At 39.0% G+C, this 25,503-nt stretch overlaps 2 protein-coding genes across 2 annotated transcripts in view; both read left to right on the forward strand.

Moving 5' to 3' along the window:
• The window catches only part of LOC135710800 (ATP-binding cassette sub-family G member 5), a 59,977-nt gene that overhangs the window by 31,296 nt on the left and 3,178 nt on the right, over positions 1-25,503 (forward strand). The gene's annotated exons all lie outside the window — the stretch shown is intronic.
• LOC135710783 (uncharacterized) lies at positions 2,660-14,439 on the forward strand. Its single transcript, XM_065233446.1, has 2 exons — positions 2,660-3,255; positions 12,511-14,439. Exons 1-2 carry the CDS (start codon positions 2,983-2,985, stop codon positions 14,413-14,415), a joined length of 2,178 nt encoding a protein of 725 aa, XP_065089518.1. The 5' UTR covers positions 2,660-2,982; the 3' UTR covers positions 14,416-14,439.

Raw genomic sequence — 25,503 nt, forward strand, 5'->3', positions numbered from 1 at the left:
TTTTTATTTTGTACATTAATGACGTCTCTCTTATTTTAAAAAAATATCAGGGTACTTATATACGCTGATGACATGAAGCTATTTTTAGAAATAGGAACCGATAACGATATGAATGTGTTTCAGAATGAAATACATGTTTTCTACAGATGGTGTAGTAAAAGTCTATTGAAACTAAATATTAAAAAATGTAATCTTATAACGTACAGTAGAAAACTAAACAAACAACATCTTTGTATTACATTAGGTAATTAAAATGTTCAAAAATGTGAAAATGTAAGAGATTAAGGTGTTATTCTAGATTCTAAATTGACATTTGTGGACCATTATAACACAATAATACATAGAGCAGGCAATATGCTTAATTTTATAAAACGTTTCGGTCTCCACCTTTAAGATCCTTATACAATTAAATCGCTTTACGTTGCTTAATGTGAGGTCAATTTTAGAATATTGTAGCGTTGTTTGGTCACCCTATATGAAAAAGCATGAGGAACGAATAGAGTCAATCCAAAAGCAATTTTTATTATATGCACTACGTAAGTTAGGTTGGACGGCTTTTCCTCTCCCGTCATATGAAGAACGTTGCTTGCTGATCAGCATTCAAACATTGAAAGAAAGTCGGGATTATGCAAAGATTTCTTTATTTAACAATATCGCAACGCATTGACTCAGCTGATCTATTGTCTAGGTTAAATTTGTATGCACCTTCCCGACAATTACGCAATCTACAGTTGTTCGCAGTAGATCGCCATCGGAGCAATTACGCTAAATTCAGAATGATGACTTTTTATAATGATCACTGTGAAATGAGTGACCTAAATATGCCCTCAACAGAATTAAAAATATATTTCAAAAACCCTGTGAAGTCATAGAACATAAGTCCTAATGTTAATATGTAGTCTACGATTTGATTGATTGACGAATAAATAAATAAATATTTAATATACTTCCAATGCTTCAAAATTGATGAAATTTTGGATTTCGACTATACAATTACCTCAATACCCCTAAAGAACCCAATTCAATACCTTGAGGCCTAGTGGAGGAATCCATTGCTTTAGACTTTAGGTCCTGGCTAACACCTACCTTGAACGATACGAACGTTAAAGTGGATAACGGTTGGCCCCTGGGGATAAGTCATTTTGAATGTAGTGTCTGCAAACATTCCTTAGCGAGGTTCTGAATGTCCATCTCAGAAACTTTGGGTGAAATTTTTGTAAGATACAACCAAAATCTGCCATCTGTTCTTTCTGTGGCTCCCTGAGATGCTCCATTAGCTGACAAACCGGTAACACGAAATATTAGTGTCGGCCGTTCGGGTCGTTTGGGGTCTTCGTAACGTGTTCTATTTGGTGTTGCTTTTAACATCTGGAACAAGTTGACTTCCAGAGAAGTCGGACTAACAATTGGGGGGGTAATTAAATAGGTCTCTCCTGGAAAATTGATAAATTTATTTGATACCTTGGGGAATTTAGTTGTACAGAGGTTCCTAATTGATCTTACTTCGGCCAAGATTATCCAATGTGGTGCTTGTTATAATGAATTAAGTAATTGTCATCGGGGCTCTTGAACAAAAAAGCATCGTTATTTATCATACAATACACACAAATCTAGACCGCAACCGGTCGGTAAATTTTGAACTACAGAACTGTTCGGCTACAGTTTATAAATCAGTGGACAATCCAATAAATAGTCAATTTAATCCGAACTTGTACTGAATTTGTTCAGTTTACCCCATTTCTTTAAAAAAAAAAACAAAATTCTATTGATTACTCACGTGTAACGGTACATTTGATTGATTGATTTATCTTTATTAGGGAGGCTTTCAGCCTGGGGCTTGTTCGCCTCCAACAACGGTACATTTGAAAATGTTACCGACCTGTTATGCAATGTTATGTGATATGAATTAATTGTGTAGGAGTAAGCGGAAAGTGGTCTTTAGAAAAAATCGCCAAAAATCCGATGATATGTGCTTACCTCTCAGTTTCTTCTAAGGCTGTGAAATTTAACTCGTGGTTAAAAGTGACATTTCGAAAGTTATTTCTTATGTTTGAAAATCCCTGCGTTACCGATCGATCGGTTTTAGAGCGTAACTTAGCCACGGTTGTCAAAATTTAACTTCTTGTCGGTCAGAAATAACCACGCTCAGATAGCAGGGTTAATCGATAACTTTCCATCAGTCAAATTTTAACCAAAAGTTAAAAAATCTGCAAATGGTTCAGAGCCTAACTTTCTCATAAATCAAGTCAGGTTTATTTTGAAAAATCCCCTTTTGGCCAGCTAGATTACCGAAATACCCCTCTGTGCGGCGATTCCTACCTGTGGGTACGGACGGATAATTTTACCTTCGTGGTAGTGTTCCAGTCAGAAGAGCAGAGCAGAAGCAGTGTGCTCGCTTTTCATGTTTTACCGGTCGTCTTTTTGAGTGAGTTTGTTCCATGCCTTCACCGTCGTTCGTGTAATCGCGTGTAGCACTTTTCGTCCGTCCGTCTGCCAAAGGAACGTGATTGTGCGGTGATTGTTGTTGTGCACAAAGAGCCACCGACGCTGATGAGGAAGTGAGGCAGTGAGGGTCGCCATGTGGAAAACGTGACTCTCACCTCATAGCGAGTTCTGTACGCGTTCACTCTCTCACGACCAGTCAGTCGATGGTTGGAAGCGTGCCGGAATAGTCGTGTAGCAGTAGAACAGCAACGATCCGGTTCTACACGGGCAGTGGATGTGAAGTGAAACACACAGCTTCTCTCAGTGGTAGAGGTGCATAGTTTTCGTTCTTTCGCATTTTCTTAACTCGGTTCGTGGCAGTGTGCGTGCGTGACAAATCATTCAGAATACAGAGTGTGGAGCGAAGGGAAGTGCGAGCGGGGACATGCAAGACTCGTCGATGCTGTTGATGAGTAACGACGGCAAATTGCAAAGAAGCCCTCTGGACTAGTTGGTGTTTCCGTGTGCCATCGAACCCGCGATTGAAGAGGAGGCAAGATGATTCGACGTGATCAGCCGACGCAGTCGTCGGCATCGTCCACCACCAACAGTTCTACCTTGGTGGCATCCGCAATGGACGACGGAACAGGACCGCCACCGCCGCCGACGGTGGTACGTGACTTTCGGAGCAGAAGCATAGACGGACCGAGGCGTGACAGCAAGGAGAGGAGCAGCAGCAGCAGTAATCAATCGTCGTCGTCGTCGTCAACAATCTACATGCCGGTCGGAGTGATTCAAATCAAGGAGGAAGCCAGCGATCCGGATATACACGTAAGTGTTACACGCACGTCATTCGCGATTACGCGAAGTGAGTGTCGAGCGTGATTCGTGACGTGGTATGCCAGTTCCAAAATGGCCGACCTCGTGCACAAACTGTGAAAGTGACTGACGAACGGCTGCACATAGCGAGTAGAGGCATTATCCGGTGTTTGCCTGCTTTTTCGCTGTTGTGTTGTTACTACTTGCCTGGGTTTGTGGATGTGGTGTGGGGAGGGAGCGAGGATGGATGGTCGAACGAACGGGATGGAACGCAAACAAGTGGCCAAAAGTGAGTTCGTGAAACATCATTCGGTCGGTGGTTGTTTGTGTTCGATTTCAGTCCAGTGACAGTGACGATTGAGTTGAGAAAGAAGAGAGCGGGAGAGCTTGGAAAAATCCATAGAGAGCAGGTGGTTTGTTTTGGTACCGTTATTGGTTGAACTCTTGAGAGTGCGAGAGCGAGCGGCCTGGCAACGGATTGAAGCGACTGGGAACTCACGCTCACGGTTTCAAGACGGGCACGAAATCGAAGAGAGGCTCCATGTTTTGAAATTCGTCGTCGTGACGTGATGTCGTGATCAACACTGAAGAAGCAAAAGGAAGGGTGAATCACTGGCAAGGTTTACACCGTGTCGGGCCCGTTCACCGCCCATTTTGTCAAAATTTGTTGGAAAAGTGCCCAAAATGAGTTCTAAACATGCGTTTAATCGACTTATTCAATCGTTTAAGATGCCTAAACTGCTTAACCTCAAGCGGCTGAGAGTTTAGTGGTACTGTTTGTGTGGACGTTAGCCAGGCTAGAATCATCTCAACAATTCATAGGATCAGAACCATTCTGTGGAGTTTCTGCTTGTTCTCTTAAAATGGAGATGAGGAAATGGGAAAAAAATTAACGTGAAGACCAACTGGAACAACACTTCCATTCGAAACGTTTCATAACTCCGAACATTTCAATGACTAGCAGAATTCTTAAATTATCAAAGAAAGATCTTAAAGTCTATACTGGTTTGATAACAGGACATTGTGCATGTAAATATCATTTGAAGTTAATAGGAAAACTGCAAGAGAATATGTGTCGATTCTGTGGCATAGAAAAGGAAGGCTCTGAACACCTGCTATGCTCTTGTACAGAAATCTTCAATAAAAGGCGTATTTTTCTGCATAAGGGGCTGGCAGAACTCTTTGATATTTGGAATGCAGGTCCCAGTCGAGTAGTATATTTCATCCCAAATGTAATACCTGACTGGGAAAATGCATTTGGTAAGTCTTCACAAAATAGTGATACGACATACTGATAAAGCAATATAAAAACGGGGAATAATAGATCAAAGTAATGGTCGCAGTGATGAATATACCCAACACGGAAAATTCTGCGAACTTCGGAAAATTTAAGGTAGTCTATGAATTTCAGAAAAATTCTACGAGATACAGGAAAGTTTGTAGATTTATGAAAATTTCTTCAAAATTCAAGGAAGACTGCAAATTTGAAAATTATTCTGAAAAAAATCTTTTAAACAAATCTGCAAGTTTCCTACAGTACAGTGCACAACTACAAAAAAGTTTCAAAAGCTATAATAACATATTGCAATCTTCAGGAATATTCTGCGAACTTCAAAAAAAGTTAGCTCGTTTTTGGAAAAAAATCTGCAATCTCCAAGCAAATTCTAAGCCTCCATGAACATTTTGAGAAATTCAGAAAAAAATCAGAGATCTACATGATAATTCAGTGAACTTCTTGATAATTCTACGGATTTCAGAAAAATTCTGGTATCAGGAAATTTCAACAAACTCCAGGAAACTTCAGGAATGTTCCGCTAACTTCTGGAAAGTTTTATAAACTGCTGGAAAGTAAAAAAAAAGGAAAACTTTTATTAACTCGAATAAAATTCTGCGAGCTTCAGGAAAGTTCAGCATATTTTTGGAAAATTCTGTAAACATCAGGAAAATACTGCAAATTTCAGGAAAAATCTGGAAACTTCAGGAAAGTCTGTGAACTTCAACGAAGTCTGTAAACTTTCTAAAACGTCAGAAAATTGTTCTAAATTAAAGAAATTTTGCGATCGTGACGGAAATTTGCGAACCTATGCGAATTTTACGAATTTCCGGGAAATTCTGCGAACTTCAAAAGTATTCTGCAAACTTCAAAAGTATTCTGCCAATTTCAGTGAAGTTGGTGAGCTTCAAGTAAATTCTGCGAGCCTCAGTAAATTCTAATAAACTTCTGGAAAGTTTTGAAAAGTTCAGAAAAAAATCAACCACTACAGGAAAATTCTGCGAGCTTCAGGAAAGTTCAGCGTCTTTTTGGAAAGTTCTGCAAACATCAGAGAAATTCTGCAAATTTCCGGAAAAATCTAAAAACCTCAGGGAAGTTTGTGAACTGCAAAGAAATCTTTCAACTGTATAAAACTTCCGAAAATTGTATTAAATTATAGAAAGTTTGCGAGCTTCACGGAAATTTGCGAGCCTATACGAATCATAATTCCGAACCTTTCAATGACAATGAGCTTCAGTCAATGAGCTTCATTAAAATTCTGCGAGCTTCAGAAAATTTCAACAAACTTCTGGAAAGTTTTGAAAAGTTCAGAAAAATTTCAAAAACTGCTGGAAAATTCTACGAATTTCAGGAAAGTATAGCATTTTTTTGGAAAATTCTGCAAACTTCCCGAAAATTCTGCAAATTTTAGGAAAAAATCAGTGAATCCAGGGAAGGGGTGAACTTTAAAGAAATCTGTAAACTTTATAAAACTTGAACTAGATTATAGAAAGTTTGCGAGCTTCACGGAAATTTGCGAAACTATGCGAAGTCTGCGGGTTTCTGGGAAATTCTGCGAACTTCAAAAGTATTCTGCCAATTTCAGTGAAGCCTGTGAGCTTCACGAAAATTCTCTAAACTTCTGGAAGGTTTCGAAAAATTCAGAAATTTTTTGAAGAATTCCAGGAAAATTCTACCAATTTCAGGAAGGTTCAGTAAATTTTGTGGAAAGTTCTGCAAACTTCACGAAAATTCTGCAAATATCAGGAAAAATCTGGGAACTTCAGGGAAGTCAGTGAACTTCTAGTATGTCTACGAACTACAGGCAAATTTTACTTAATTCAAGAAGTCTGCTTCCTCCTGGAAAATACTGCAAACTTAAAGTAACAGGGAAGTCCGTGAACTTTAAAAAATCTTTAAAATAATTCCGTACTGGAAAACCGAGGTACTGAATTTTGGTGTATTTTGAAATAATTTCTGATCATCATGTGTGTAAATCAGAGCGAATCGATTTAAATTGTTGGCCGGTAAAAGATCTTCAAAATAAAAACTGATCAACCTGAAGACTTGAAAAAATGTCCTGAAATAAACTTCTGGGGAATTCTTCCCAGAACTGTAGAAAAGTTCTTCCCAGAACTGTAGAAAAGTTCTTCCCAGAACTGTAGAAAAGTTCTATACGCAACTAGAGGCAAGTTTTTCCCAGAGCTGAAGGGAAGTTCTTCCCAGAAATCCAGAGAAAATCATAACAGAACTTTAGGGATGTTCTTTATTTTTTTTCTGTCGATCTTGTTTTCCGTACCAATTCTACCGACGCCAGAGAGGCAGCTCCTACACTTGGACCCTACCTATCGACCCATCAACTCATGGACCGTGGACCAACGGTTTTGATTCCCGAATCGAAGGAAGGCGTGATCAGAGATGTTATGCCTCAAAAAATCCCAACGGCGCTGGCTGGGATTGAATCCAGGCTTTTTGGGGTGAGAGGCACTCACGCTTACAACTACACCACCGGCGTCGCTATTGGTATGTTCTTCCCAGAATATCAAGGAAGTTTTTCCCAAAACTTCAGGAGAGGTTCAAAGAAGTTAGTCCCAGAACTTTAGAGAAGTTTTTTCCAGATCTTCAGAGATGTTCTTCCCAAAACTTGTGGGAAGTTCTTCCCAGAATTTCGAAAAAGATCTTCTCAGAACTTCACAAATGACTAAATGACTCAGAGCTCCAGGGATGTTCTTTCCAGAACTTCAGCAAAGTTCGTCAAAAAACGTCAGGGAGGTTTTTCCACGAACTTTAGGGACGTTCTTTCCAAAATTAAAAGAATTTTTTTCCAAGAGTTTAGGGAATTTATTTTTGCAGAACTTAAGAAAAATTCTTCCCAAATCTTCAGGGAAGTTCTACCCAGACCTTTAGGGAAATCCTTTCTAGAGTTATTCTCAGAACTCCAGTTAAATCTTCCCAGAACTTGAGGGGATTTTTTATCTGAACTTAAGGGATGTTATTCCCAATACGTTAGAGAAATTCTGCCCAGAACCTCAGAAATTCCTTCCCACAAGTTCAGGGAAGTACTTCCGACAATTCCAGAAGTTCTTTCCAGAACTTTAAAGAAACTCTTCAGGGAACTTTAAGGAAGTACTTCCTAGAACTTTAGGAAAATTTTCCCACGACTTCAAGGGTGTTCTTCCCAGAACTTTAGGGAGATTTTTTTCCAGAACTTTAGGGAAGTTCTTCCCAGAACTTAAGGGAAGCTTATCCTAGAGCTTGAAGAAAGTTCATTCCTCAAGTCAATTTCTTCTCGAAATTTGAGCGAAGTTCTATCTAGAGTTTTTCTCAGAACTTCAGTTAAATCTTCCCAGAACATGAGGGAAATTTTTCTCAAAACTGCATGGAACTTCTTCCCAGAACTTTAGGTAATTTCTTTCCAGAATTTGAGGGGAGTTATTCACAAACCTTGAGGGAAGTTCATCTCAGAACTCCAGAATACTTCAGAGATGAAATTTTTTGAAGTTCTGGTAAGGGATGTTCTTCCAAGTACTTTAGGGAAGTTCTTCCCAGAACCTCAAAAAAGTCCTTCCTACAAGTTAAGGGAAGTACGTCCTACAATTCCAGGGAAGTTCTTGCCACAACTTGAGAAGAAGTTCTTCGCAGATTTTTTTAGAAATTCTTCAGAGACACTTAAAGAAGTACTTTCTAGAACTGTAGGAAATTTTTCCCACGACTTCAGAGACGTTCTTCCCAGAACTTGAGGGATTTTTTTCTTAAAATTTGAGCGGAACTCTTCTCAAAACTTAAAAGAAGTTTTTCTCAGAAACCCAAGCAGCTCAAAGCTGTGACAGGATCTTGCAGCAACTTGATTGTGACTAAAAAAAAACGCATACAAGTTGCCTCAACCGTTTCACACGAAGTGCGCTGCTAGGAAAACTTCTTTGCAGAACTTTATAACAGTTCCTCACAAACATTTCGGAAAATTCTTCCCACAACTCAAGGGAATTTCTTCTCTGAACTTAAGGGATGATATACCCAATACTTTAGAGAAGTTCTTCCCAGAACCTCAGAAAAGTCTTTCCCACTAGTTCAGGGAAGGACTTCCTATAATTTTAGAAGTTCTAGGAAGTACTTCCTATAACTTCAGGAAAATTTTCCCACAACTACAAGGATGTTCTTCCCAGAACTTAAGGGGAGTTTTTCCCAGAACTTTAGGGAAGTTCTTCCCAGATCTTAAGGGAAGCTCATCCCAGAACTTGAAGAAAGTTCAACTTGAGGTAATTTCTTCTCAAAATTTGAGCAAAGTTCTTCTCAAAACTTTAGGGAAGTTCTACCCAGACCTTAAGGGAAGTTCTTTCTAGAGTTTTTCTCAGAACTTCAGTTAAATCTTCCCAGAACTTGAGGGATTTTTTTTATCAAAACTGCATGGAACTTCTTTCCAGAACTTTAGGGAATTTTTACTCTGAACTGAAGAGATGTTCTTCCAAGTACTTTAGGGAAGTTCTTCCCAGAACCTCAGAAAAATCCTTCCTAAAAGTTCAGGGAAGTACGTTCCACAATTTCAGGGAAGTTCTTCCCACAACTTGAGAAGAAGTTCTTCCCAGAATTTTATAGAAATTATTCAGAGACATTTAAAGAAGTATTTTCTAGAACTGTAGGAAAATTTTCCCATGACTTCAGAGATGTTCTTCCCAGAACTTGAGGGATATTTTTCTTACAATTTGAGCGCAGCCCAAAGCTGTGACACGATCTTGCAACAACTTGATTGTGACTAAAAAATTCACATACAAGTTTCCTCAGCAGTTTTGCACCAAGTATGCTGCTAGGAAAACTTCTTCGCAGAACTTTAGAACAGTTCCTCACTTAAGGGAATTTTATTCTCTGAACTTAAGAGATGATAAACCCAATACTTTAGAGAAGCTCTTCTCAGAACCTCAGAAAAGTCCTTCCCACAAGTTCAGGGAAGTACTTCCCACAATTTCAGAAGTTCTAGGAAGTACTTCCTATAACTTAAGAAAAATTGTCCCACGACTTCAAGGATGTTCTTCCCAGAACTTAAGGGGAGTTTTTCCCAGAGCTTAAGGGAAGTTCTTCCCAGATCTTAAGGGAAACTTATCCCAGAACTTGAAGAAAGATCATCCCAGAACTTGAAGAAAGATCATCCCAGAACTTGCGGCAATTTCTTCTCAAAATTTTAGCGAAGTTCTTCTCAAAACTTTAGGGAAGTTCTTCTCAAAACTTTAGGGAAGTTCTACCCAGACCTTAAGGGAAGTTCTTTCTAGAGTTTTTCTCAGAACTAAAGTTAAATCTTCCCAGAACTTGAGGGAAATTTTCCTCAAAACTGCAAGGAACTTCTTCCCAGAACATTAGGCAATTTTTTCTCTGAACTTAAGGGATGTTCATCCAAGTACTTTAGGGATGTTCTTCCCAGAACCTCAGAAAAGTCCTTCGTACAAGTTCAAGGAAGTACGTCCTACAATTCCAGGGAAGTTCTTCCCACAACTTGAGAAGAAATTTTTGCTATAATTTTATAGAAAGTCTTCAGAGACATTTAAAGAAGTACTTTGTAGAACTGTAGGAAAATTTTCCCACGACTTCAGAGATGTTCTTCCCAGAACTTGAGGGAACTTTTTCTTATAATTTGAGCGCAGCCCAAAGCTATGACAGGATCTTGCAACAATTTGATTGTGACTAAAAAAATCACATACAAGTTGCCTCAGCCGTTTTCACAAAGTGAGCTTCTAGGAAAACTTCTTCGCAGAACTTTAGAACAGTTCCTCACAAAAATTTTGAAAAATTCTTCCCAGAACTTGAGGGAAGATAATCCCAGAACATGAAGGAAGTTCTTCCCAGAATTTGAGGGGAGTTCTTTCCAGAACTTGAGAGGGTAATTCATCTCAGAACTCCAGGGAACTTCTTCCCAATACTTCAGAGATGAAATTTTCTAAAATTTTCCGACCTGGATGGTACGCGGGAATGTAAAGCTCGATTGCAATTCACTAGTAGAACGTTCCACAGAAGCAAACATTTCAGATTTAAATCCACATCTCGAAAACTAAACTGTGGATTGTTCTTCATGAAAAGCACTTCCGAACGGGGAAACACGAGAAAAAATCTTGACAACAAAAATAAGCACGATCGTTCGCCGGCTCAGCCTACTACGTTTCATCCCCTTAGAAACTCAAACCATATTATGCGTTAAATACCTGGAACTCAAAGAATTTGAAACATTCAAGCCTACAATTAGGGATGTCGTTATTGAGCTATTAATCGATTAGTTTTTTGTTCTAATCGATATGTTTAAGATTTTTTTTCTCAGAGCTTCAGTTAAATCTTCCCAGAACTTAAGGGAAGTTTTTCTCAAAACTGCATGGAACTTCTTGCCAGAACTTTAGGAGAGTTCTTCCCAGACCATGAGGGAAGTTCTTCCCAGAAATTGAGGGGGTAGTTCATCTCAGAACTCCAGAATACTTCAGGGTTCAAGTTCATCTACAAACTCTAGAAAAGTTCTTTCATGATTTTCCGAAAAGTTCTTGAGGAATGTTCCAATAATTTTAGGAAAAATTCCTAAACTTCTAAAATCCCCGGAATTTTAGAAGAGTTTTCCAAGCTTCATTGGGGCAACAAGGACTAAAAGAATGTTTCCGGAATTTCAACTGAGTTCTCACAAATTCTGATAACTTCTATATAGTTCTTAGAACCTCAAAGAGCTCGTCCCAACTTCTTCAGTATTTACAGAACTTTTTAAAATTTGAATAAATTCTTAAAAGTTCACAAAGCTTTTGTAAAAGCAAAAATTATGCGAATTTAAGAAATTTTTTAACAAGATTCTGGAAAATTTTGAAACACAAAAAAATTTAAGAACTCCAGAACATGAACCAGCTCCGGATTGGCCTACTAATATTTCATATCAAAGGCGAGTTTTTTAGCATTGGGCGATCAAAATAATGGATCGACCCTTTTGAATCAGTTTATATGTAAGAGATGGTTTTTAACATGTGGAAGTTTGTGCTCAAGATACCTGGTTAAGTGTGCGATTTTAACATACTATAATATTCGTTTTATCTAATATATAACCGCGATGTCATCTTGAAAGTCCAGAATAACTCACGGATTTCTAAAATTTAAAATGGCGTATTTTGGTTAAAGACCAAAAAATGTCTAATAGGGAATTTTGGGAATGGAAATGACAGGAAGTGGTGATGGTTGACGCCATTTGGAAATCCAAGATAACAGATTTGATTTTTCTAAAATTAACGATGGCGACTTCCGGCTTTATGTAAACTGCCGAAAATTCTACTATATGGATGTTTTGAAATCAATGATATGTTGAGGCTGGATTATGTGCGCCATTTTAGAGTTTAACATAAAGACTTCCGTCCAGGATGATTTCCGATTTTTGAAAAACTGATAAATATTCAACAATATGGGTATTTTCAGAACGTGGACGACGTGCAGAGGTTGGAAATCGATGTTTAACGTCATTTAGGAATCCAATATTTCCAAGGGTCCAAAAATTGATGTTCTATGCTGAAAACGATCGATCCAGTCGATTTTTGGTATGAACCAAAAGAATCGATTTTTCAATTTTCGATTGAAAATCGCCCAACGCTAATATCTTAATAACTTACAACCCATATAATGCGTTAAATGGCCAGAAAAGATAGACAATTCAAATAGTAAATAGTCGAACCTTTCACCAGAAATGTACTGGACTTGACCTCCCAGGACTAAAGGACCATTAAGCTTGTCCAGGAAGTTCCCCAAATCAGTCTCTGTAAACCAATGTAATTGAAGAAAGTCAGTATCGAAACCCAGAAGCTGATCGGAAGCTTCTTCAGTTTCTTTTCAATCTCTTCCAGCAAATGGCTTTAAACTCAGCTTCTCGTGTGAGCAATATGTCTTTGCAAGTGCAACAACACCGTTCCGTCACAGTCACAGTCACGCTTCACATACACCTCGTCGAGGACCATACGTTCCTTCACCCCCCCCCCCCCCCCCTCCACACACAATCACACCTGACCTCTTATTTCCAGGCCGATTCGGAAGTTTCGCTCGATGCCAACAGTACCCTCGCCCAGGTCCTGGAGGACTTCTCCAACGACGAAGCACCTCACGAGCCGGAAATCGAAATCAAGACCCATTCCAGCCGGGTGCTGGAGGAGCCGCCTCCGTTCCGGAAGCATCACTTTAGCGCCTCGCAGAAAGCCCTCCACCTGCAGATGGGCAATCTGGCCTACCAGCTGACGGCCGATCAGCTGTTCAAACCGGGCCCCGTTAATCTGCTGACGAAAGATATGCTGGAGCAGAAGATCACCGAAAAGGATCCGGATTTGGTGTACCGGAAGCATCACAACAACAACAGCACCTGGGCGCGGTATATGCCGATGTACTACAAGGGAGTCAAACAGAACTACGTCCGCTGTCTGGAGTGCGGTTGGTTGGTGCTTCACAAGGCCAGCACCGGAACCGGTTCACTTCTGAGGCACAAGTGCAAAATCAAACTGCCATCCGGGGTGGAAGTCAAGATCGAACAACAGCCACCGTCCAACAGGAATCTCCCGTCGAAAGCGGCTACCGTTGGATCCACCTCATCACACGCGGTCAAGTTCCAAACGACTGTCATGCCTCAGAACGTGGTGGACGACCTGGTGCGTCAGCAGGCCTGCTTCCTGTACAAAGATCTCAGCAGCGTGGATCTCTTCGACAGCCACAGCTTCCGAACCTTTGCTCAAATGTTGGTCAACATCGGAGTCTACTACGGGCAACAGGACATTGCATTCCTAGCCGATCGAACGAGACTGATGGACCAAGTCCTACCCACAATCTACCAGCAGGCCCGCATCCAGCTGAATCAAGCCCTGGTGGACTGTGACCTCAGCTACAGCTTCAATCTGTTCCGGAACGAAGTGGAAAACAAATCCTTCGCTACGATCAACTCCTACACCGTCGCGGAAGACTACTACTTCCGCAAAATCAACGTAAAGACTGTGCCTGTGGAAGACTTGGAGTCCTTCATCGAGGGACTTCCCACGATAATTATCGATATGATAGAAAAAGAACACAACGAACCGCTTAAGCTAGTGTACGGAACCAAGCTGGACGTTCGAAGCGACGACTTCGAACTGATTCCCTGCGTGGTGACGGCCCTCTGGGGCATCATGAAGAAGATTATGGACATGTTCAAATTCGATAGCGAGCAGTACGTCGAGAAGATCTTCCTCTCGGAAGACGACGAGGAAGAAGATGCGATGAAGAAAATCTTGGCTCCGTTCAAGGAACCGATCAAAAGTCTGGTGTCGGATGGCAACGTGACAATCACCGAAGTGGTCCTGTGGAAGAAGAAACTGGAACGGCACTTCCGAGTGGAGGAAGCCGATGACGAGAACATGAAGACGATCAAAGAAGCATTCCAGATGCAGATCAAGCAGAGCTTGAAGCTGCACGAGTACCACAAGATAGGCGTCTTCCTGGATCCGAAATTCAAGGGACTCCGGTTTCTCTCGGAAGAGGAACGCAGCGAAACGTTGGCGATCGTTAAGGCCCAACTGCGCCGCGATCAGGACGGAATAGAGCAACTGAAGAAGCTCTACTCCAGCGGCAAGAAGGACAACGTCGAAATCCGGAAGGAGACCAAATTCTACGAATTTATGGACGCCTCGCTGGAGGTGGAATCGGCGGATGTGGTCGACGACGAGATCCGCCAGTACGTGGACGTCAAGTTGGAATCGCCGGTCGACGTCCTATCCTACTGGCGCAACGAAAATGCATTCCCCCTGCTGAAGAAACTCTGTCAGCGTGTACTGAACATTCCGGCGGCCTGTGATGATATGAAGCTTCGCTTCGGGCGGGCCGACCAGCGGGATTTCCTCAAGAAGCGTGCCGTCCTGCGGGAGGAGGAAATCGACATGATGCTCTACCTGAATCAAAATGGGCCGTGAATAAATAGAAAGACAAGACTTGAACTAGTGTTATTTGTAAGATCGGTGTGGAGTTTTTTCTTTTCTTTGCCCTTTGATGAGATGACACATTTCCTCTAGCGTGGATGGGCCAATAGAGTTCACAGTGTGCAACTCGGGTCTAACTTCGATGGTTTCGATTTCAATCATCATCAGGAAATTTCAAAATATCTGGAACATGCTTGAATTATCAGGGAATTTCGTCAACAACGAGGGAATTTTTAAACACTAAGTTCAATAGAGTTGCTGAATGTGACTTTTTTTTATTTAGTTTGTTGATGAATTTAACGTTTTCACTATTTCGCCGTTACGTTATGATCTTCGAAACGTTTGTTATTATTGCTTATGATAGTAGCATTCGAAAAGTTTGTATCTATTACTTTATATGGACCGTCATTAACCTGATCAAGCTTGTTCCTATTTTCTAACCTTAGATAAACTATGTCATCTTCTTTTATTGCTGTTGGGCTAATATTTTTATTCAAGTTATTTGTGCGTTTACTTTTAGTTTTTTGAATGGCATCCAGTACACTTGCATGTGCGACTTGTAACCTAAATTTCATTTCCTTATCGTAAGCATCATAATTGTACAATGGAGATATATTTGTTGATAAAAGATTAAAAGTTTCGGTTTTTCTAGCGAATAGTAATTCAAACGGTGTGTAATCATGGTCTAGGTTTGGTGTTGTATTATAGCAAAAACTATAATACGGGATCCATTCATCCCAATCAGTATTTCTCTCATTACAGAAAATTCTCAGGTACTCGTTTAAGCACCTGTGATTTCTCTCTAATGCGCCTATAGTTTGTGGATGATAGGCAGCTGAGCATGTATGTGTAATATTTAACAATTTACATACTTCATCAAATACCGCTTTAAATTCGGTTCCTTGATCGGTTTTGATACTTGTCATTGGTCCGTAGACAAGTATACATTTTTCAACTACGGCTTTTGCCATGGTAGTTGCTGATTTGTCAGCTATAGGTGCTATTATAACATATTTAGTGAAATCGCATTGCATCGTCACGGCGTACCGGTTTCCATTTCCGGATAATGAAAAAGGTCCTACCGTGTCAATCGATACAACTTGGAATGGCTTTATTGGTGTTGTCGTAATAGTAGAGTGTGTCTTTACTGGAATATAGTGTTTGTTTAGTAAACATGAAGAGCAAGACTTCACGTATTCTGATATTGTTCTTTTCATGCCTGGCCAAGAGTACATGGCTTTGATCTTCTTATAAAGTCGATTTATGCCTAAATGTCCTCCGGTTGGTGTATTGTGGTACTGTTTCAATACCTGTTCGATTTCATTTATGTTTGATAATATTTTAGGTTTATCATAAATAATTATGGTTATATTCCGAAGAATTTTATTACCAATTTCTTTAAACAATTTCATATCTGCGAATTTAAAAATATAATCACTTTTAGCAATAGCTATTTGTTCAATTGTTCGCTTGTTTCTTCTATTATATTCATTTTTATTAATGTTTTCGACTGAGGCCTCAATCGTTTTGAATATATTTTGCAACATTTCATTTGTATTTTTTTGGATTAGGATATTGAACCATAAGGTCAACTCACTTGTATAATTTTTCTTATATAGCAAAAGATTCAACTTGTTTCTATCGTATGCAAATGATAATTTTGGTAGTTCAAAAGCTTCGTGGTTGCTTAATGCTTCGTAAACATGGAGTTGATCAGGCTCCTGCGGTAAAGGATTAAGCGTTGGTTTATTCTTTTTAGCCATTGAACGTGTTATGACATACATTTGTTTGAGATAATCAGTGTTAATCTGAATTCTCGAAAGTGTGTCAGAAATAATGTTGGTTTTTCCCTTTATATATTCTACATCGAAATCAAATTCTTCCAAGTCTAACCTCATTCGAGTAAGCTTGGATGAAGGTTCCTTCATTGAGAATAAATAAACAAGTGGTCGATGGTCGGTTCGTATTCTAAACTTACGTCCATAAAGGTATGGACGAAAATGTTTAACTGCCCAATGTATTGCAGTTAATTCTTGCTCAATGGTTGACTTGTTCGATTCGCCTTTTGTGAAAGCTTTGCTGGCAAATGAAACAGGTAATTCAACACCGTCATGTAGCTGTGCTAGTACTGCTCCACATGCTACTTTTGAGGCGTCTGTGGTCAAAATAAATTCCTTTTTAAAATCAGGAAATTGAAGGATAGTAGGTGACAACAAATATCTTTTAAGTAATTCGAAAGCTTGTTGACATTCATTGTCCCAAGTGAATGTTACGCCTTTCCTGAGAAGTTTATTTAGCGGGTTAGTAATGTGAGCAAAATTGGGAATAAAACGTCGATAGTAGTTGCAAAAAGCTACAAATCGGCGTGTTTCATCAGAATTGTTTGGTATTGGAAAGTTTTCAATAACTGAATATTTATTTTTATCAGGTTCTATGCCCTTTGCAGATATGTGATGTCCCAAGTACGTTACATCATTTTTAAAAAATAACATTTTTCAGGATTCAGTTTGAGGTTATATTTTCTCAAACGTAAGAATACTTCTCTAAGATTTGCAATGTGGTGATTTATTGAACATCCGATGACTATGATGTCATCGATGTATAGAAAAGCAATCTCAGGAGGAAGACCGCTTAAAGCAATCGTCATCATCCTTTGAAAGCTGTTGGGGCTGATATTTAGCCCAAATGGTAGTCTGTTAAATTCATAGTGTCCTGAGCTGTAAACCTTTTGCTTTCTTCTGCCAAAGGAATTTGATGGAATCCAGACTTGAGGTCAAGCGTTGAAAAGTACTTCGCTCTTCCTAACTGGTCAAGGATTTCATCAATCCTGGGTAATGGGAATTTGTCAGGAGTAATTTTTTTATTTAATTGACGAAAATCTACTACTAAACGCCATTTTTTATCGCCTGTAGTAGTTTTCTTAGGTACCAAAAGAATTGGATTATTATATGGTGAAGTAGAGTTTTGAATTATTTTGCTTTCTAGCATATTTTGTATCTGGATATCCATTTCATGTTTTTGAGCTTCGGGTATCCTGTAATTTTTGATATATGTCGGATTCAGATCACTCAGATGAATTTTTTGTTTATAAAAATTGTTTTCAGTTAGCACATCGTTGCTCAATGAAAATATATCATTGAATTCTTCACAAAGCGTTTGTAGTTTCCCTTTTATATTTGGGTCTAATGCTTGCAAATTCAATTCATTTAATAATTTTTGGGTTCGTAAGTTACAGTTTGAAGGTTTATTAACATTAAATATTTGATAATTGGAGAGTGCTACCATTTTTGGTACAAAATTATTAGAAATTTGTATCGTTTCGTCTAAGGTATTCATTATTTTAATAAATGGATATTTCTTATTAATTATACCATTGGCACAGAAGACTCCTTGTTGTATTTCTTCTGCGATGGTTACACTTTCTTCTAAATTCGGTAAATTTAATCTTTTAATGACCTCACAGCGTGGAGGAATAACGTAGTTTCCTTTAAGATGGTTAGTTATCGGTATTTCAAAGGTATGTTCCTTTGCTTTAATCGATAACATCCATGTGTCATAATCAATATTGCATCTCCAATGAGTAAAGAAATCTCTACCGAGAATTCCATCTGTAGGCATGGGAAAATTGTCATCTACTATGTGGAAATTCTGAGGTAAAGTTTGGTCATTTATTATGATTTTTATAGTAGTGTCACCTAGAGTGCATATAGTTCCATTTCCGACACCGGTAACACTGCATTTATTAGCCGGGAAATAAATTTGGTTTGGTTTAATTTTGTGTGCTTTAATAACTGATATATCAGATCCACTGTCAACCATAAAGATACACGGTGTTTCTGATGCATCAATATTAATGCATACAAAATTCGAGGCAGATACGTTTATTGCGTATGCTGCCCGAAAGGCACACCTAAAGGGTGGATATTTGATTGTGGATATTGTGGCTGTTGCTGTTGCAACTGTTGTTGCAGGTTTTGTTGCTGTTGCAACTGTAGATGTTGCATTTGCTGTTGTAGCTGTTGTTCCTGAAAATTTTGTTGTGCCATAAACATGTTCGGTCTGACATGCCTCTCTGGTTCCAATTACTTCGAGGAATCCAGTTACCTCGAGGATTCCAATTACCTCTCTGGAAGCGAGACTGGTTAAAATTTTCTCTCTGAAAATTTTGGGAATCATAGCGACGTGTATTGAATGTTCCACGTCCTCTGTTTCCTCTAAAATTTCCACGACCTCTGTTTTGGTTTCCTTTACTCGAGTTACCAAAATAAATTTGTGAGACCGTACTTGGAGTATTGATTGTCTCATTTTCCTGAAACTTTTGAACAGCTTCATTCAGTGAATGAAACGTTCCTGCTTTCAGGATTGTTTTAACTTCATTGTTCTTGGCACATCGGATCAGCGTTTCTATTCCCGATTTTGTTGCCATTTTTTGTGCAGTTTCTTGAGGTATGTCATCTCTCAAGTATGCTGCCTTTAATTGGGAAATTATTTTGTCAAGTTGTTGACAGAATTCTGGCAAATTTTCACCCCTTTTCAATGTCCTTAACTGTGCAATTAAATTATCTGGTGTCACTTTCGACACACAGTGCTCTTTCACTGCAGTTAGCATTTCTGCGAGTGTTTGATTATCTGTCGCGGCTTGGCGTGCTTTTCCAGTCAAGCGCGTTTTAATGAACCTTAGTACTGTTTGTTGAGCAGCTTGCTTTTGTGCTGCGGTAGCATTTGCAAAATCTGCCTCTACTGTGTCATTGAATAAATTAACAGAATCGAGGAAAGTGGTGAGGTGTTCTGGTGCACCATCATACACCGCCACTAGTGACGTTCCAAGTTTAATGTCAACCTTGGCCATGATTTGTCGTTTATTTTTTAATTTATAATAAAAACCGAAAGCATATGCTAATGAAAAAATACTAATTTTATGCACACCTGCCCACTCAAGTTTTTGTAATATTAACGTGTGTATATTGCTATACACATTTCTAACGCATTTGGTTAAAAATGCAGTTTCTGTTACTGATAATTTATCTTCGAGGGCAGCTAAAGTGTTTATAGTCTTGGTATATGTGCTTTTCGCATGGCTTAATTTTTCTGATAATGTGGTTTGTTTATATTTTCTATTGGGCGCCTTATTAAGATTTTTTAAAATGTGTTGGAGGATTTCTATGTTAACGTCAATTTCAAATCTATCCTCTTCTATGCCCATTTATAAACAATACTAGGAATCACAAACAAACAAAATTTATCTAATTTCACTTAGTCAGCACCTTCAATGTTGTTTGATGGACGGTCTCCCAGGGTTGGATTCATCTACATGCGGGTTACTCGTACTGGACGTTCTCGTTGTTGTGGATTTCCATCAGCGTTTGCACCATGCAAACGATAGCGCTCCGGCGGGGCATCGGTTTTATTTTCTGCTGCGTATTTACTTCACTTTTCTCGACGGCAATGTTTTGATTCAGTTGGGTGTCGAGGATGACGGATCGTTGCTGGCTTCAATATTTGTTTCGCGCACTTTTGCTGCTTTGGACGATGATGGTAGATCGTATTCGTTATTTTGTTCTACAGTAACTTCGCTCGAATTAAAAGTTCACTGACACGACACAGTTCACATTTTAAAAGTCATACATGTTCCACACTGCCTACTGATTTAGAAACTCTTTGCAGTATTTTTTTTCTTTATGTGTTTCTGTATGATTTTATATGCTACTATGAGCATCTGTATTGTAAGTATTATGGTAATATACCATAATTTCTTAGAATGGTCCACATGAAGTTCCGTATGGAACTCTTGATTGTTTATGATGGTGGTGTCCTTATCACCATTATTCTGTACTTTTGGGGACGACTTTTCGTTTCCCATGTTCACTTGATATAGGAATTTTTAACCTTTCACTGTCACCATTCCGAATTTTCACTGCGATTGTTCGAAGTCCAGCCACTTTGCCGAATTATAAAAAAAAAATCACTTTGATAATTAATTACATCGGTCGGCTTTGTTCCCATTGCTTTTCACTTTAAGGCCGAAAAAAATGGTCCATCCTTTAGCTGAACTAATAGTCACTGGCAAGACCAAAAAAACGGTCTGTATTTGAAGTGCAGTTTTGGCACACTCTGTGCTTTTCGAGCATGGATAATTTTGCGCACTTTTGATTTGATTGTCTTTTGAGCAAACTATTCACTCAACACATTTGCGATTTTTGGTTCTTCTTGGAGAAGGCTGTTCCCTGTTCACAGGTCGCCATTTAACGTTTTCACTATTTCGCCATTTGACGTTTTCATGACGTGATATTGCAGTTACTAAAAACGAACCTTTCGCTTCGAAAGTTAAACTAAGAATGTTTTATTGAACAATATTTTACATATGGTGCTGAGAATAGAGACACTTGAAGCCACTATGTATTTTCGCTATTTACTCGATCGTTGGTGATCGATACCAAGAGTGGGAAAGAATGAACCAAAGTGTTATTTGACACTTCTGCCTTTTGGTGAGAATTGCTGAATGCGTTTCGTTCAATTCATCGAACTCATTTATGCATTGCATTGCTCAAATGGGTTCGATGACTGAAAAAGGTTTTTTGGAATAGCTTGTCTCGTCGCGGCATGGTGCCACTTATGAGACCAGCAAATATAGCAAGCGTGGGAAGTTGCTGACATGTTTGATGCACATGTTACATGAATCCTATTCGCCACAATCTTTGAAGATCATGCATTTTTCTTCAAGTCAGATATCTCAAAAAAGTCCCAGTAGTTTCAACATTTTTTTGTGTCCAGGATCTCGAATTTTAGGTACCTACCAGAAAAATGATAAAATTTCTTAGTCCATGCACATGTATGTATTCACAAATGTAATTGAAGTTCTGAAATCTTGAAACGTTAAGAGCATCTGAACGAATTTGCAAATGTTTGTTGTGCAGTGATCCCGATTTATTGAAATCCAAGAATCATGTTTTGACGTACGACTACGTCTGTATGTACGTCCATATAGAAAGAGGGTACATTTTGTGGAAACCAAAAATGGAACACGTAACGAAATTATGAAAGATTTTGTATGTTAATAACTCAGCTGCCCCTCGACCAATTTCAATAAATTTATCACCAATCGATCAGAAATATTTCTACGCATCTGCTGAAATTAAGACTATCATTTTTCAAAACGCCACTATTGAAAATTCTACGAATGTGCAACTGTTGCTATGATAGTTAAAATTATCACCGATTGCCTGTGAAAATCTATTTCCTTAACAGAGATTTCAAAGTTAAATTCCATTCGGTCTGTTTATTCAATCACCGCGTGGTGAGTGGTGGTGTTCTCCAGTACACAACGAAAGGCTCACCGCAAGCAGCTAGCTATCAAGGCTGCCCCAACTGCCCAACTAAAATTCATATCAAAAGGTTCTTTTCAGGGTAATCATAGTCATACTAAAGAGTATACACACGTAGTCCTATGTCACCATTGCGTACAACCCAATAGGGCTGTCCCTTGTAGTTTTTTTCGAGTTATTTAATTTTATTCCAAGCCATAGAATCTTACATAATTTCGATGATCGATATCTTAAAAAAATCTAAGATCCATTCAACTATCAGGGTTATTCTGCGTGGCGAATGAGGTGAGACGACTCGAGTCACTCGTATCACCCGATTCCAGCTGGCGAGTGAGGTGAGAGAAGTCACTTGGGATGAACCCGGTGAACTATCACCTTATTCTCACAGTCGTATTTCGGTGACAAAAGTCGTACTGAAGTGACGATTTTAAGTGACAAGAGTCGTAACCTCCGCTGCAGTCGACTGGAAGGAAAACCTTAGAGTAATTTATTACTTCTAAATTTGTTTCAATCAATTTTTTTTTGTTTTTTCGGCTTCCTCAATATGGGTATTTTTGGAATAGGAGTGACGTGTAGGAATCGGAAACCCATGTCTGAGGCCATTTTAAAATTCAATATGGCGGCTTCCGGTAAGAGAAAAATTTGGAAATTCTGCCAAATACCCCACAAAACTGGTATTTTTGGAGTCGGGATGACGTGTAGGGACCGGAAATCGATGTCTGAGGTCAATCTGAAATTCAAGATGGTGGCTTCCGGTTGGAGAAAAACTTGAAAATTCTGTCAAATACCCCTCAATATGGGTATTTTTAGAATTGGGGTGACGTATAGGGTCCGGAAATAGATGTCTGACGCCATTTTGAATTCAATATGGCAGCCTTTGGTTAGAAAAAAAATTGGAAATTCTGCCAAAAAGCCCTCAATATGGGTATTTTTAAAATCTGGGTGACATGTAGGACCCTGAAACCCATGTATGACACGATTTTGAATTCAATATGGCGGCTTCCGGCTAGAGAAAAACTGCCAAATTACCCACAATATTAGTATTTTTGGAGTCAGGGTGACGTGTGGGGACCGAAAAACCGTGTCTGACGTCTCTCTGAAATTCAATATGGCGGCTTCCGGTAAAAGAAAAACTGAGAAATACTGTAAAATTACCCACAATATTAGTATTTTTGGAATTTTGATGACGTGTTGTACCGGAAATAGATGTCTGACGCCTATTTGAAATTCAATATGGTGGCTTCCGATTGGATAAAAACCTGTAAATTCTGTTAAATACCCCTCAATGTGGGTATTTTTGGAATCCGGGTGACGTGCAAGGACCGGAAAACTATGTATGATGTCTTTCTGACATCCAAAATGACGGCTTCCGGTTGGTGAACTCTACACGTTACCATGATTCCAAAAATACCCATATTGAGAGGAATATGACAGAATTTCCTAGTTTTTCTCTAACCGGAAGATGCCAGATTAAATTTTAAAATGTCCTCAGACATCCAGACATCGATGTCCGGTTCTTACACGTCACCCCGACTCTAAACATACCAATATTGTGAGGTATTTGATAGAATTTCCAAGTTTTTCTCTAGCTGGAAGCGGCCATCTTGAATTTCAAAACGGCTTCATACATCTATTACCGGTCCCTACACGTCATCAAGACTCCAAAAATACCCATATTGTGGGTAATTTGGCAGTACTTCCCAGCTTTTCTCTAACCGAAAGCTGGCATATTGAATTTAAAATGGTATCAGACATGGGTTTCCAGTCCTTACATTTCACCAAGATTTCGAAAATACCCATATTGAGAGGTATTCGACTTATTTTTTTAGTTTTTCTCCAACCGGAAGCCACCATCTTGAATTCAAAAATGGCTGCAGACATCGATTTCCGGCCCTTACACGTCACCCCGACTAAAAAGTACCAATATTGTGGGATATTTGACAGAATTTCCAAGTTTTTCTCTAACCGGAAGCCACCATATTGAATTTTAAAATGGCCTCAGACATCGATGTCCGGTCCTTACACGTCACCCCGACTCTAACCAATAATCTACCAATATTGTGAGGTATTTGACAAAATTTTCAAGTTTTTCTCTAGCCGGAAGCCGCCATCTTGAATTTCAAAACGGCCTCGTATATCGATTTCCGGTTCCTACACGTCATCAAGACTCCAAAAATACCCATATTATGGGTAATTTGGCAGTACTTCCCAGCTTTTATCCAACCGGAAGCTGGCATATTGAATTTAAAATTGTGTCAGACATCTATTTCCGGTCCCTACACGTCACCAAGATTCCAAAATACCCATATTGTGGGTAATTTGGCAATTTTTCCCTAACCGGAAGTCGCCATATTGAATTTGAAAAAGGCCTCAGACATCGATTTACGGTCCTTACACGTCACCCCGACTCCAAAAATACCAATATTGTGGGATATTTTACAAAAATTCCGAGTTTTTCTCCAACCGGAAGCCATATAGAATTTGAAAAAGGCGTCAGAGATAGGTTTCCGGTTCCTACACGTCATCAAGATTCCAAAAATACCCACATTGAGATGTTTTTCCCAGAATTCCCAAGGTTTTTCTCCACCCGGAAGCTTGAAAAAGGCGTCAGACATGGTTTTCCGGTCCCTACACGTCACCAAGATTTAAAAAAATACCCAATATTGTGAGTGATTTGGTAGTATTTCCCTTACCGGAAGCCGCCATCTTAAATTTCAAAACTGTCCCAGACATCGATGTCCGGTCCGTGCACGTCACTCCGATACCAAAAATACCCATATTGTGGAGTATTTGATAATATTTTCAAAAAACTTTTTAATGAAACATCTGGTTCGATTTACGAACCGCCGCGCCGGTTTGGTTCGTAAATGAAGGTTCCAGTGTATTAATAATTAAATAAAAAAACACGATCGGAAAAAAATCTTCGCTCGCAATCGAAAACAACAAACAGCAAAAACTGAAAGGGTCTACCACAGACCGAATATTTTCAATTAATTTTAATGATATTTTTATGCATGATTTCAACCATGTGAACGCGGATTATGTTTAAGAAATAATTAAAATATTTTAATCTACCTTGTTTGACATGGAATACGACTCGAAACGCATGTTTATGTAAAAAATAAAAACCTGCGATTAAACTGATAAATGAACCTACAAAAACTGTGTAGGCCCTTTTCGAAAAACAAAGCAAACTGACATTTCAGCGAATGAACACCGAGTCACTTTGCAACTCACCTAAGAATGAACCTCTCACCTCACCCGAGTCGACTGTCGGAATAGAGTGAGAAGAGTCATGTGACTGCGAGGTGACAATTGTCGTCTCACCTCATACGCCACGCAGAATAACCCTGTATGTCCATGCTCATTAACAGTGTGATCAGGTATTTTTAAGGTTCAGATTTTTGAAATTCTTTCAAAGTCACATAATTATAGAAAGGTTTGTATCTGCGAGCTGTTACTAAATCATCCTTGTCCATGAGTTCTTGGTAAACCAAATTCCCGAGAATTTTAGGAAAAAAATAATTCTTATAATTTTTCTAAACTTGTTCTTCAAATTTTTTCTAATGTTCCCATTTCTTTTTCAAGTTCAAGATTTGTTCAAGACCAATTTCTAATTTCAACCTTCACTCGGTAGCAGAAACGATATAGTGATGGCATATTTCCTGAATGCTCATGATTGTATGCAATTTAGAAAAAAATCACGGATCACTAGGTCTACTTTTAGGAATTGACCATTTTCCCGGAGATTCTGGATATT

This window comes from Ochlerotatus camptorhynchus, unplaced genomic scaffold (genome assembly GCF_037179485.1).
Source record: "Ochlerotatus camptorhynchus isolate MF236.1 unplaced genomic scaffold, CSIRO-AGI_Acam_v1.1 ptg000402l, whole genome shotgun sequence".
In the NCBI taxonomy this organism is placed as follows: Eukaryota; Metazoa; Arthropoda; class Insecta; order Diptera; family Culicidae; genus Ochlerotatus; species Ochlerotatus camptorhynchus.